Source organism: Mus pahari, chromosome 4 (genome assembly GCF_900095145.1).
Source record: "Mus pahari chromosome 4, PAHARI_EIJ_v1.1, whole genome shotgun sequence".
NCBI lineage: Eukaryota > Metazoa > Chordata > Mammalia > Rodentia > Muridae > Mus > Mus pahari.
The window spans coordinates 117,932,222-117,947,304 of record NC_034593.1 but is presented as its reverse complement, the minus strand read 5'-3'; the positions used below and the strand labels follow the sequence as shown (position 1 = coordinate 117,947,304).

The following is a 15,083-nucleotide window of genomic DNA, read 5'->3' as shown; positions in this document are numbered from 1 at the left end:
GAACTCAGAAATCCGCCTGCCTCTGCCTCTCAAGTGCTGGGATTAAAGGCGTGTGTAGAGGAACTTATTTTAGAAATTGACTGTTTAACCTTTTTAATCAACACACTGAGTTTTATAGCTGATAAGACCAGTCTTACCTGAATGATAAATATCTTGGGTTTTCCAACCAGGCTCTGACACTTGTCTCCTTTGAACAAGCCAGTCAACGTCTGAATTTCAATTTTGGCGTCGTATGCATAAACGTGGTTACCTTCCCCGTGGCTCAGGAAAACACAGAGGAAGCAATCGGCGTCCAGGTGGCTTGAAGTCGACACTGCAGATGCGCCCAAAATGAATGCAGAGGTGAAAAGGAGAGTTTGTTATCCACATGTGGAACAGTGAGTTATAGGCACGAGAACAAAAATACACTTACAGAATGGCAGGAGCAGGGCCTGCTTCAAAAAGTACAAACTTCCTGTAATAACGCACACCTTTTTCTTCTTTAATATAGGGTCTCAGTTGGCCAGACTAAAGTGTCTCTTGGCCCTACACTCTCTCTGATGTTGGCTGTCTGAGACAGGGACTGACACTGTTGCCTCTGAAGGCTGGCCTGTGATCTCTGTGATCTTTCACACCCAGCTTCCTGGTGCTGGAGTTATAGACGAGACCTGCCATGGCTGGCTTAAAAAACAATTATTAAAGTTTAAAGCAATTTCATTTGAAAATATTAGCTTTTCTTAAGTACAGAAAAATGGAGACAAAAAAAAAAAGGGAAGTGCCTTTAAGATCCAAGTTACTTAAAGATGCAACAACAAAAACATCCTAGACCAACACAACATCCCCAAGACCGCCGGGCGTGGTGGCGCACGCCTTTAATCCCAGCACTCAGGAGGCAGAGGCAGGCACCGAGTTCGAGGCCAGCCTGGTCTACAGAGTAAGCTCCAGGACAGTCAGGGCAGCACAGAGAAACCCTGTCTCGAAAAAAACAAAACAAAACAAACAAAAAAACCATCCCCAAGACCATGGATACAGAAATTCTCTCTAAAATGTTTGCAAGCAGAATTCAACAATACATTAAAAAAACCATACACCATGACCAAGTTAATTTAATTGTAGGATTATAATGATGGCTCATCATATGCAAATCAGTGACTATAATACATGATATAAATAGACCCAAAGACAGAAGTACATTATCATCGTGAAAGATGCAGAAAAAGATGTTGACAAAGTTCACCATCTCCTGATGGAAGCCCTGAAGAATCCAGGACCAGAAGGAACACAATTCAACCACCACACAGGCTGCACATGACCGGCCTACAGCAGCTCTACACTAGCAGGAAAAGCAACGCATTTCCTCAGAAAACAAAAGCCCCTCCACGCTTACTCAATACTCTATTTTAAGTGTTAGCTAGCACAGTAAGGCAAGAGGGAGAAATGAAAGAGGCACAAACGGGAAAGGCAGAAGTAAATTATCCCTGTTTGTAGACGGTTCGATTTTATACTTAAAAGACACTAACTGGCTGGAGAGATGGCTCAGCAGGTAAGAGCGCAGGTTGCCCTCTGTTAGGTTCCCAGCACCCATGTGGCGGCTCGCAAGCATCTGTTACTTTAGACTTTGATGCTCTCATCTGCCCTCTGAAGGTACCAGGCAACTTACATACATGCAGACAAAACACTCAAGCACATAAAGTTTTAAAAATTAAAAATAAAAAAGCACTAAATACTCCAATAGAAAAATTCCGATCTGATTAACATTTTCAGCCAAACAGCAGGATACAAAAATCAGAAGCTTTCTTGTATGCTACCCACTGGGAAAGAAAGCAGGAACAGAATCCTATTTACCATAGCATTAAAAAAGAAATAAACAGGGATAAACTAGAGGTGAAAGGTCTCCAGCTCCTGGGGTGACAATAGTGAGAAAATGGCTACCATACAAAAGCTATCTATGTGCTCTTATGACAATTCTTCACACAATCAGAAAACATTTTGAGTTGGATACTGAAGCAGGAGGGACCCCTAATAGCCAGGGCAATCCTGAGCAAACAGAACAACGCTGGGGTTATCACCACAATGATTGCCAGTGTGGTGCCAGCACAGACACACAGACCAATGGAACTGGAGGGCCCAGGCATAAACCCACACAGCACAGACACACCGACCAATGGGACAGAGGGCCCAGGCATAAACCCACACAGCACAGACACACCGACCAATGGGACAGAGGGCCCAGGCATAAACCCACACAGCACAGAGACACCAACCGATGGAACTGGAGGGTCCAGGCATAAACCCACACAGCACAGAGACACTGACCAATGGAANGAGGGTCCAGGCATAAACCCACACAGCACAGAGACACCAACCGATGGAACTGGAGGGTCCAGGCATAAACCCACACAGCACAGAGACACTGACCAGTGGAACTGGAGGGCCCAGGCATAAACCCACACAGCACAGAGACACCGACCAGTGGAACTGGAGGGCCCAGGCATAAACCCACACAGCACAGAGACACCAACCAATGGAACGGAGGGCCCAGGCATAAACCCACACAGCACAGAGACACCAACCAATGGAATGGAGGGCCCAGACATAAACCCACACAGCACAGAGACACACTGACAATGGGACCGAGGGCCCAGACATAAACCCACACAGGTCCTTTTGGTAAAGGTATCAAAGCATACATGAGAGAAAAGACAAAATACAATCTCTTTAACAAACAGTGCAGGGAAACTGGATGTCCACTGGAGACCTGAGATGACTATAAGCACTTCAAGATCCAGGCATAAGCAGGATGCTGGGATGGTTGACGGGTAAAGGAGCTTGTGGCCCAGGCTGAGGGAGCCCCAGAACCTACGTGGTAGAAGAAGACTCCCCCCAAAGCTGGCCCACACACCCACACGGGTGCTGTGGCACTCCTACAGGCTCACACTCCTGCAGACACAAAATAGTACATGAGTAAGAAAAAGAATAAGTTACAGACAAAGCCTTTCTGAAAAGGACTCCAATAGCTCAGGAAACACTTCCAAGGACCACCAAATGGGACCACGTGAAAAATTAAATGAACTGCACAGCAAAAGAGACAATTCCCAGAGTGAAGATATAGCCTACAGAATGAAAGGAAGTCTTTTTTTTTTTTTTTGTCCATACATATGAAGAAATTAGGTTAGTATTTAGACTATGCAAAGAATGATGGGGGAGGGGAAACCTACTAGAAAGTCAAATAATCCAATCAGAAATTAATAAATGAAACACAGGGATGCTTCTCCAAATATGAAGTACCAAGCCAGGCAGGAGTGGCACATGCCCTTAATCCCAGCACTTCAGAGGCAGAGGCAAATGGATTTCTGAGAGTTCGAGGCCAGCCTGGTCTACACAAAGAGTTCCAGGGCAGGCAGGGCTACACATAGAAACCCTGTCTTGAAAAAAAGAAAAAAAGCAAAATTGAAATACCAAGTGTCAGCAGCGAGGTGACAGAATGTCCATCAACCTCAGCCATCAGAGGGACACAAATCAGAAGGACCTTGGGATCACTTCCTCTCAGTCAGAATGGCTCTCATTAAAACAGACAGCAACAAGGACCGGTGCTGGGGAGGGTGGAAAGCGTGCAGATGAGGTGGGGATTGGGCTGAGCAAGAGGGAAGGGGGCTGGGGAGGAGGGAAAGTAGGCAGGGGAGGACAGAAGGGGGTTGGGAAAGAGGGAAGTGGGCTGGGGAGGAGGGAAAGGGGCTGGAGAGGAGGGAAAGGGGCTGGGGAGGAGGGAAAGGGGTTAGGGAGGAGGCAAAGGGGCTGGGGAGGAGGGGAGGAGGCTGGGGAGGAGGGAAAGAGGCTGGGGGGAGGGAAGGGGGATGGGGAGGGGAGAAGTGGGCAGGGGAGGAGGAAAAGGGGATGTGGAGGAAGGACGGGTTTGGGGACGAGGGAAGGGGGCTAGGGAGGGGGGAAAGTATGCAGGGGAGGAGGGATGGAGGCTGGGGAGGAGAGAAGGAGGCTAGGGAGGAGGGAAGGGGGCTGGGGAGGAGGGAGCCCTTGTATGGTGCTGGATAGAGTGTAAGCAACCATAGACACCATGGAAATCAACCCCAAGCTTCCTCAGAAAGCAAAGCCCAGCTCCCAGCTGCACCACCCCTGGGAGCACACCCAAGGGGATCCAGGACAGCTCATGGAGACGCCGGCTCACCCAAGTTTACAGCAGCACGGCTCACAACAGACAAACCATAGAATCAGCTTAGCTGTCCCTCAACTCATACCAAGTAGAGAACCGTGGTGAGTCCACACAGCCCTAAAGAACTAAATATGTCATCTGCAGAAAAATGCACAGAGCTGGAGAACATCGCCCTAAGCAAAACAGGGCAGGCCCAGAGCGAGAACACTCACATTCCCTCCCTGAAAGGGCAGCCTTCAGCTTCACACAGCTCTCTCACCTGTCACACTCATGCGACATGAACATAGAAGGCAGACTATCTGAGAAGAGGAGGGAGACCAGCTGGAGCGGAGATGGGGGAACGGAAGGTAGAGTCAATATGGTCAAAAATGCACAATGCGGGGCTGGTGAGATGGCTCAGCGGGTAAGAGCACCCAACTGCTCTTCCAAAGGTGCAGAGTTCAAATCCCAGCAACCACATGGTGGCTCACAACCATCCTTAACAAGATCTGTCGCCCTCTTCTGGAGTGTCTGAAGACAGCTACAGTGTACTTACATACAATAAATAAATAAATAAATCTTTAAAAAAAAATGCACAATGCTCTTGGAACACAAAGGTCACTATGAAACCTGCTTTATACAGTGACTATTTGGTAATTTCAAAATTATTTTTTAAAGACCCACGTGACTTTGGTAATACATTAAAAGTTTCTTTGAATGAACAGACTTCCCTACAGTAGACTGAAAGCCTAGAAGCAACCACTCAACAGCTGCCTCTGTGGCTGCACCCTGTGTCATACCAGACTCTCAGGAGCTTCCGGGAGAGTCAAGACCCCATGTCCTCGAAAGGTATGAGCAAAGCAGGAAACCTAGTAAGCAGCCAGTTTCAATTATAACTATTTTCAATTTAATTAAAGGGAAGCGCTGGAGAGAGCACAAAATGATTAGTGCAAGTAGCAGTAACAAGCCATTAGCAAATGATCCGAAGGCTCAAAGCATGCAGGGAGGACTGACTCCAAATTGCATTATCCTAAGAATACCTACTGCATGATGCTGCAACAGATTGCAGACCCAGGTAATCAGATCTACAGACGGACAGAGCATGAGTACCCATCCATCCCATCAGAGACCTTAAAGAGCGAGGCCACCTACCCTCGTGAATTTTGAGCAGGAGTTCTTCTGCTCTGAGGTCGTTAAAGCATTTCACTTCAAATCCCAGATCGGAAAACCTGGTGACACAAGGAACTCAGAATTAGCTTGTCAGGATTTCCAGGCTATCCGAGACCCTGACCTCCTTGAGGAATTCCATGCCTATTTTTAAGACATTTAAAAAACAAAAAACAAACAAACAAACAAAAAAAACAACAACTATGGCAATTCCCTTGATCATTTGCCCCGTGAAAGGGCTTAGCAGTGACAAGAGCAAATTCAGTGACGACTCTGAACCACCAACTACACAGACGTTAGTGACAAGGAAAACCCAGTGGTTTGTTTGTGTTAGCCTCATGCACGCTAAGCACACGCTGGGTCCCAGGGGGGCTCTCAATCCGTCATCAGTGCTAAATTACGATTAGCTAGCACTTAGCTACATCATGCCAGAGAAAACTACCTGCGAATCAGGTTGTCTCTGTCTGCATTGGTGCCCCGCCTCTCTGGGAGTGTCAGGTGCCAGAAGAACCTCTCGTGATTGAAGATGAGGGCGATTCCTCTCCTCTTGTGGTCCATCTTGTACTGCTCGGCTGGATCGAACATTTCCCTACTAATGAAGAGTTAAAACAAACAGACAAACAAACAAACAATCACTCCAGGCCCTTTGACAATGAGGTTCTCCACGGCCTAATGTAGTTCCTGGCTGGTGTTGTGGTGACCCCTACTCACCCAGAAAGTTATATTTGTTACTACTTTGTAACTGTAATTCTGTTACTCTTATGAACTATAATGAAAATATTTGTGGTTTCCAAAGGCCTTAGGTGACCCTGAGAAAGTTGACCCCTGTGAAAGTCGTTTGACCCCACAGGGGTCATGACCCACAGGTAAGAATTATTACTCTAACCAAACCTACATCTCAGCTCCCCAAATGCTAAACATCACTGAACTTACGTAAGACGCCATTATGTAAGACGGTTGTGACCAAGAACAGAAAGGCTTTTACAAGACAAGAATATCTTTACCTTTTGTAGAAGCCATCAGTTTCTGTCATGATTTACTTTTGCCTATTGGAAAAACAAAGTTGTTTGTTAATTTCTTTTTTTTTTTTTTGACACCATATTTTTTTATGTAGCCCTGGATGGTCTGGAATTCTCTATGTAAACCTGGATGGCCTTTAACTCACAGAAATCACCTGCCTCGGCCTCCTGAGGGCTGAGATTAAAGGTGTGTGCCACCACACTTTCCTCATTTATTTTACTTTCAACGAAAGTGCAGCAAAGGTCCTCTGCCCCTCAGACCCCAGACCTCTAGGACCCCTGGAAATGAAGGGGAGCTATCCTAGGAGTAAATCAGCTACAACAACATTCTGCTCCTCTGACTTTCAAAATAGTAAATAATAAGCAGAAATGGAGACAATATTACCCAAACATGTGTGCCTTGAGTTAAACAATTCTGTGGTTACAGAGTTTGGAGGAAATACACAGTTGCTTTGGTGTACAGAGCAGGAGCTGAATCATACAGGGGACTGAGTCCACCCTGTCTGTGGTTTACAGTGTTTCCAGCGCACAAAATCTACTTAACTGGAGGAGTGCAAGGCTCAGATTTTGATTTTCTGATTCATGTATTTCCAATGAAAACATTGTTGAGGGATCCCTGACTCACTACTGCTACCTCACAGTCCTCTGAGCAACCCTTCATTGCATCCTTCCCTACTCTGGGGAGCCTCTCTGTGCTGATCCAATTTGCTCAATGTATGCAATGCAGTGTGTTGGTCACTAGCCACCTGTGGCTACCGAGCACCTGAGATGTAGCCAACAGAGCAGCTCAAAGTTATCATCTCAGTGTCGTTCAGGGAGGCCTCACAGTCATGGAGTAGCTCAGACAAGAAGCACGCACCACCTGGCCCAGCTTCCAATGCTGTTAAATGTAAAGAGGCACATTCAGGGCTGGAGAGATGGCTCAGAGCTTAAGAGCACTGACCGATCTTCCAGAGGTCCTGAGTTCAATTCCCAGCAACCACATGGTGACTCACAACCATCTGTAATGGGCGAATCCGATGCCACCTTCTGATGTGCTGAAGACAGCTACAGTGCACTCACATACATAAAATAAATAAATCTTAAAAAAAAAAAAAAAGAAGAAGAAAGAAAGAGGCAGGCACATTCAGCAGATGGCATCTGTACTGTAATTGGTTCAATAATCTGTTCTCTTTTGGTTAGTTAACAAATTAAAGGGAGAAGAGAGTTAGGAACAAAGAGGAAAGTTAACAGGATACAACTTTTGGCAGGTGTCTTTGAGGTGGAGTTGATTATTTTTCCCCTCTGTCCTTAAACAGATGTCCCCGCAACTGCTTCTTCCAACCTCATGTCAATAAAACAAAACCACGGCCACCCTGGTGGTGAGGCTGAATGAGGAGGTGGCTTAGTCCCCGTTAGCCTAGAGATTGCCCAGGCATCTCCATTTCTCAGCGAAGAGTCCAGTCGGGCATTTCCTTGTCCGATAGGTGCTAAGCAGGTTTCCTTGTCTGCCTCAGAATTGCCTGCAAGTGTTAGGAGGCCGACTCCTGGGTCGTGGTAGCTACAGAGCCAGAATCCAGGAAGGTACTGCCAACCTGGCTTTGTAACGAGGCACCTGAGAGCTGTCAAAGTGGCAAAAATGCCAGCCACAGCTTGCCAATTCCCTTGAAAGCCCTGGAGACCAACTCTGCTCTTCCCATCCAATGAGAAGCTTCAGTGTGGGTTGTCTCACACATCTCCTTCAGCCTGGGCAGGGCCTACACACTTAGCCCTAAGTAACTGTTCAACATCTATTAAAAATAACACCCAGTTTCCAGGCTGTCAAATCCACGCCCTCAGTAAGGGTTTGTTTAATGTAAAGTTGGGGTCTTTTAATAAAAAGTTTTGACATGTATTTGTGTATGTGTGGGAGCTGGCAGGCACACACCACAGCTCTGTGGAAGTCAGGTGACAACTTGCAGGAGCAGGTTCCTCCTTCCATAATTTGGTCCCAGGTCCCAGGGTTAGTAGCAAGTGCCTTTCCTGCTAAGCTCTCTTGCCAGCACTGAACAGTTTTAATATATACTTAAGTACAGGCATTAGGGGAGAGAGGGGGTATGCTTGGGGAAATTACAATAGATAGCCAAGATATCTATCTGTCTTAGTTGGGGATTTTATTGATGTAATGACCAAAAAGGACCTGGGGATGAAAGGGTTTATTTGGCTTACACTTCCACATCATTGTTCATCATGAAAGGAAGTCAGGACAGGAACTCAAACAGGGCTAAAACCTGGAGGCAGGAGCTGATGCAGAGGCCATAGAGGGATACGGGTTTACTGGCTTGCTCGGCCTGCTCTCTTATAGAACCCTGGACCATGAGCCCAGTGATGGCCCAAGCACAATGGGCTGGGCCCTCCCACACTGATCACTAATTAAGAAAATGCCTTACAGGCTTGCTTGCCCACAGCCTGATCTTATGGGGGCATTTTCATAACTGAGACTCCCTCTTCTCAGTTGACTTTAGTTTGTGTCAGATTGACATAAGACTGCCCAGCACAACATGGGTGCAGACTGATCAAGAGAGCCTCGCCTTAGCAAGTGTTTAAAAGCAACATACCCCAGGCTGGCTTCAGATTCACAGTCCTTTTGCCTCCGCGTTCCTTCGGAGACGGGGTCATAGCGGAGCATATCCAAAGTGTATAGCACAGCATTTTCCCAAGAGCTGCTCTGTGCTATCTAGGCTGGCCTTGAACCTGAGACTTTGCTGCCTTAGCCTCTTCTGTAGCTGAGATTAAGATACTCTATAGAGCCGGGCGTGGTGGCGCATGCCTTTAATCCCAGCACTCGGGAGGCAGAGGCAGGTAGATTTCTGAGTTCGAGGCCAGCCTGGTCTACAAAGTGAGTTCCAGGACAGCCAAGGCTACACAGAGAAACCCTGTCTCAAAAAAAAAAAAAAGACACCCTATAGGAGGTTTAGAAATGTGTGCTCACCTCTGTTCTGGTTATCAAAACTGTATACAACATTAACCGTAAGTCTTGGCCATGTCTCACTTTTCCTTTTCTGTTGGACCCTAAAGTAAACATGGCCTCTGAGCTCCTCAGTTTAATTTGTATAAAATCACTCACCTCTTTTCCTCTTTATGGTAACTTCCAAGATAAAGCTATCGGCCACTGTTATTGATTGCACGGTATTGTAGATACTTTATCTTATTACTTCCAAAGCTCAAGAACATAGATCAGGGCCAGGCCTGCCTAAGGTCGGAACCGAAAGCCCGACGCTGGTGGATTACAAAATCTGTCCTACATGTCACCAGGCATTCCACTAAAGGTCACTTTCCAAACTAGCTCTCATGAGAATCTACCCATATTCCCCGCCAACCATCTATTTAATAACCTGTAAGAAGTAACTCACCTCCCTAGAACAAACTCTAGAAAGGGCACATACACAGAGAACTGAACAGGGGAGGAAAGGAATCAAACAAAAGGGGAGCGATTCGGTGCCCTCGCCCAAGCTGGCTTCCCACCCCTCACCCCTCATCCCTAAACTGGAGATGGCCACTAGACCCTGTGTGTCCAATAGGGCCGCTCCCTGCAGGTCCATGGGGACTTTTACAGTTTTCCTCTGGAATAAGGACAGAAGCTCTGAAATAAAGGCCGTCTCTGATAGACCTTAAAGGTTTTTCAGGCTTGAAGTTCCTAACTTTAACCAGTGTCGGTTTTGATAGGCGACAAGAAGCCTGTTCTGAAGCAAGAACAGTTTTTATTGTGTTTATCACTGTGTGGAGAAAAGTGTGGGGCTAGCCCGTGGACAGCAACAGGTTTGCTGGCTGCAGGAGGCACTGTGGCGGAGGTGCCCGCCCAGGTCTGGCCTTGGTTAGGGGTCTTGAGCCTGGTTACCTCCGCAAGCCTGTGCTCCAAGCCCTGGTCCGCCTCTTCTTCCCACTTTTCAGACAGACGCGAGCAACAAAAACAGGATTCAACTTGCAGAGCCAAGTTCTCTACCACACAGCGCAAGCGCCGCCCTCTAAAGTTTAAACAGCCTGGAAGCAGCGGACATGAGGACAAAAGTTCTCGGCGGCGGGGTTAGCCTGAGCAAATACGGCTGTTACGTCCTTCACTGCACAGCGCCGCAAGCCCACTTACGCAGGTCCCAGCAGTCCCGGGGGGCCGCCCGCCCTCCTCTGCCCCGCGCCCCGGGCTCGTCCCGGTGCCCACACTTACCTGCCCGCGAGCTGCCACCCAGTGTCCTAGCCCCGAGGCCTCTGCTCTCCAGCCCCGTTTCCTGCCAGCCCCGCCCCGCCCCCTGCCCCGCCCCAGGATCCGCCTCTGCCTCCCCCAGCAACTGGGCCCTTCGTCACCCAGGCAACGCCAAGACGCCACTGTGTCTTCCTCCAGCACTGAGCCTGGCTGTGAGGCTAAGTATGTGTGTATGTGTGAGTGTTGGGGAAGGGGGGCACTGCCCGGGGGAGCAAGCAGGGCAACTTCATGTCCAGGGTGGTGAACTCATGAGCTGCCGTCCCCGCCAGACATTTGCTCTTCATCTCGTGCTCAGTTTAATATAGAGAGCTTACTCTATAGTCAGAGGGCGTTTTTTTCTCATGTTTTTGTTTTGTTCTTTGTTTTTGTTTGTTTGTTTGTTTGGACGGGGTTTTAGACCAAACAAAACGGAGGCAACTCCTGGGCTTTCTTCCCACCCTCCTCTCTCCTCCCTCCTTCCTTCCCTGAGTCTCCAGTAGTCTTGACCTTGATCCTCCAGCCCCCACACTCAGTGCTGTGATAACTGTCTTTGTGCTACCTACCGCACCCAGGGTTCTTGCATGCTAGCCTAGCACTCTACTAATTCCTGGATGTTTAAGTCTGGCTTACAAAAGTAGAGGTAATTTGGCAGTGCGTGCAGAAATTCTAAAAACGAGAGTCTGTAGGTGATGGTGACCATGGCCTTTCCTGTGTCATATTGTGCCTACTCTGTGCCAGCTTGTCATTTAAAAAGCACGCAACTACAGATGATAAAAATTATGTTAAGGTGTTACCAGTTGGTTGAGGGGCGTTTAATTATATTATCTAATCGTGTCTATATGTGTAGGAAGTGTGTGTGTACATGTGTGTGTACATGGAGGAGGGTTTTCTAACAGGGCAGGGCAGGCTCACATGTGCGTAGTCTCATGCCTGCCTCAGCAGGCTTTGGGCATCTGCAGGTTTCTTTGCATAGCCTTTGCCCTTCACTCATCTCAAAGTCACCATTTCCATTAAAATAAAACAGTGGAAGTCTTTCAGGACAGTCTACTGCATCTTGTTTACTGAATAAACCTTGTTCCTTGCCCAGAAAACATGTCCGAAATTCACCAGGCCCCTTTTGATGGCAAGTAAAGAGGGTTGGGCTTAGTAATATACAATTGTCTTAATAATGATTTTCTCTGGCATTTCTTTTTTTTTTTTCCCCCCTCTGGCATTTCAAGCTCTTCCTCCAGTGGTAGTGACAAGTTAAACCTGCACTCAGAACCACTCCTTTCAGAGGAGAAGTTCAGGGAAAACAGCTGTGAGTTACACTCCCTTCTCCTGTTCTGTGTGTATGTGCCTGTTCCAGAGTATGTTTCTCTGTATAGCCCTGGCTGTCCTGGAACTCACTCTGTAGACCAGGCTGGCCTTGAACTCAGAAATCCGCCTGCTTCTGCCTCCTGAGTGCTGGGATTAAAGGCGTGCGCCACCACGCCCGGCTTGCACTCCCTTCTCTCGTTCGAGGAAATAGTGTAGTCTAATTTTATTTTTTTACCTGTTTAGGTCTCAGCAACCCCAGCCCAGCTGCCTAGACCTGGCGTAGAGCGAGCTTCAGGGTGTCCACATTTGTACTCAGGGGTTCCTGGTTTGAATGGCGTGTCTGACTCCCAAGACTGCCTATGCTCTGGGTAGGACTTTCATCGTTGATCTGAGTCCTGCGATGCATCTGCATCTTTCCATTGGGAGCAGGATCCACAGCTGGATGGCCTTCCACAAATTTGAAAGGAGCAGACAAAAGGGCTTGTTTTTCTTGCTTAGTGCCTTCTTATCTCAAAACACTGTGTTACTTCTTTCCCCTTTTGATACATGATCTTCCTATATAACTCACACTGGCCTTGAACTTGTGATTACCCTGCCTCACCTTCCAAGTACAAGGATTAAAGATGTACTACTGTTTCACACACACACACACACACACACACACACACACACACACACACACACACACACACTCAACCCTGTATGTGTGTCTGTGCACATGTTTACGTGTGCCCATAGAATCCTGAAGTGAAGGACCCTAGAGCAGGAGGTAGAGGTGGCTATGACCCTCTGACGGGGCAGCAAGCATATCTAACTTCTGAGCCATCTCCCCAGACTCCATTACTCTTATAGTCTATGTAATTAAAGGGATTTCATTATTTTCTGGTGTTTTATTTTAATTAATTATTTATTTTGAGGTAGGATCTCCCTTTGTAGCCCAGCCTGACCTCCAACCTATTATCCTCCAGAGTGCTGGAGGTATAGTGTGCACATCTAATTGCAGGTTTTGAGGTAACATTTCATCTAACTTGACATTCAATAAATTTTGTACTGGTTTGCAGTCTAGTCCTATAACAAATGCCTTAGATAAGTCAACCTGAAAAAGAAAAATGTTTACAAAATAAACCTTAGGGGGCTGGTGAGATGGCTCTTCCAAAGGTCCGGAGTTCAAATCCCAGCAACCACCTGGTGGCTCATAACCATCCGTAACAAGATCCGACGCCCTCTTCTGGAGTGTCTGAAGACAGCTACAGTGTACTTATATATAATAAATAAATAAATCTTTTTTAAAAATTAAAAAATAAAAATAAAAATAAAGCTTAGCTTCAGAGGCTTCAGTCTCTGTGCTGGTTTGAATAGACATGGCTCCCATGGGCTCCCATGTTTGAATGCTTAGCCCAGAAAAGCAGCACCATTGGGAGGCGTGGCTTTGTGGAAGTAGGCGTGGCTCTGTTGGAGGAAGAGTTGCTAACTGTGGGGAGGAGCTTTGAGGTGCTCAAGCTATAACCAGCATGACACACAGCCTCCTTTGCTCCCATTGGATCAAGATACAGAACTCTTCTCCCTCCTCCACCGCCATGTCTGCCTGCAGGCCGCCACGCTCCCTGCCTTGGCGATAACGGACTCAATCTTTGAAACTGTAAGGCAGCCCCAGCTAAATGTTTTTCTTTCTAACAGTTGCTGTGATAGCTGCGTGCGGTAGCAGATCTCTGCGAGTTCAAGGCCTGCCTGGTTTACAAAGCAATCCCAGGAGAGCCAGGGCTCTGGGACACAGAGAAACCGTGTCTTGAAAAACAAACCAACAAGAAAAGAGTTGCCGTGGTCATGGTGTCTCTTCACAGCAATAGAACCCAAACCAAGTCAGTCCAATTGGGTGGCCGATGGCTCTGGGGGCTGAGGCAAAGCAGCACGGCATGGTATGGGTACGTGACAGAGGAAGATGCTCACCTCATGGCAAGCAAAAGGCGGGCAGGACGGAGAGGGAACCCCAGTGTCCTCCTCAAGTCCATGACCTTCGGTAGTGGCCGGGACTGGGGGCCAAGCCTTTAATGCCTGGGCCTTTGATGACATTACAGATCCAAAGCACAAGCAGGCCTGGGGTAAAGAGCTAAAGGCTCAGCATCCAGACAGTGACTCACTCCTTCAGTTCTAGCCCTGCCCTCTAAAAATTCCACAGCCTCAAACGGCACCACCAGCTGCCGACCAATTGCTCAAATTTTAGTCCGTGTTTTCCATCCAAGCTGTAACAACTTACTTACAAATGACAGATGCGGCATTTTAGACTTTTAAATCAAGCACTATCAACAGTAAGTGGCTGAGGTCCACTTCCGTGAATCTGCTCCACATTCCTGCCAGACAGCCACTTGTTGGAACCCTAGAGCAAGCTTCGTCCCCTGGAAGAAGACACACACAAAAAAACTAGTAAGCCATGCCAGATCCGACCAAGACCAAAAGTTGGCTGACAGGAGGGACTGGCCCCATACCTGACTACTACTCGTTTTTATGGAATTTACTATCCCAAAGGCTTTTAGCTTGTCACCTACGCTAGGAATGAAACACAGGGAATCTATTCTAAATAATTTGAGAATCATACTTTGGTCAGTGCTAACAATTTCCAGTGCTAATTCTGCCAACCCTCTAATTTGTCTGCCTCACAGAAATCACATAAACACTAAATTTCTAGGATTCTGACTCATCTGCTTAACAAAGTGTGTGTCACAGTTGGATGCAGCCTGTCTCCCACCTGTTAAGGGGTGTCACTGGATCATGAGCCTCAAGACATCAAAACAGTGGTCAATTCACAGGGGAATAGACTGGGAGTTCATGGAGAACTGTCCAAGGTGGAGCCCCTCTCCCCCAAGGGTGTGTCTTGTCCTCAGCCCCTCCCTGTCTCTCCTTTGTGAGCTATATGCCCTCCATCTTCATCTTCTCACCAGGTCCTGTAACAGTGGGCAGTGACCAAGGATAAAAACCACTTCCGCCTTTGGTTTTTCTCAGAACTCTGCCACAGGGAGGGAAGCCCAAGAACCAAGGAAGTAAAGTTGTCAACAGGGCGTGTCAAAGACGCTACAGATGTGAAATAAAGAAATCTAGAGGCTGTTATTTATAATAGCCAGAAGCTGGAAAGAACCCAGATGTCCCTCAATAGAGGAATGGATACAGAAACTGTGGTACATTTACCCAATGGAGTACTACTCAGCTATTAAAAACAATGAATTTATGAAATTCTTGGGCAAATGGATGTATCTGGAGGGTATCATCCTTAGTGAGGTAACCC

The 15,083-nt window shown here is 47.3% G+C and overlaps 1 protein-coding gene across 1 annotated transcript in view; it reads right to left on the bottom strand.

The window, feature by feature from the left end:
* Casp6 (caspase 6) overlaps window positions 1-10,586 on the bottom strand; it is a 14,089-nt gene extending 3,503 nt beyond the window's left edge. The window contains exons 1-5 of the mRNA XM_021196432.1: window positions 10,493-10,586; window positions 6,298-6,339; window positions 5,736-5,885; window positions 5,279-5,355; window positions 138-313 (exon numbers count right to left, since the gene is read on the bottom strand). Coding sequence (XP_021052091.1) covers window positions 138-313; window positions 5,279-5,355; window positions 5,736-5,885; window positions 6,298-6,326 — 432 coding nt within the window. The 5' untranslated portion in view covers window positions 6,327-6,339; window positions 10,493-10,586. The remainder of the gene's footprint in view (window positions 1-137; window positions 314-5,278; window positions 5,356-5,735; window positions 5,886-6,297; window positions 6,340-10,492) is intronic.
* Window positions 10,587-15,083: the final 4,497 nt, after the last annotated feature.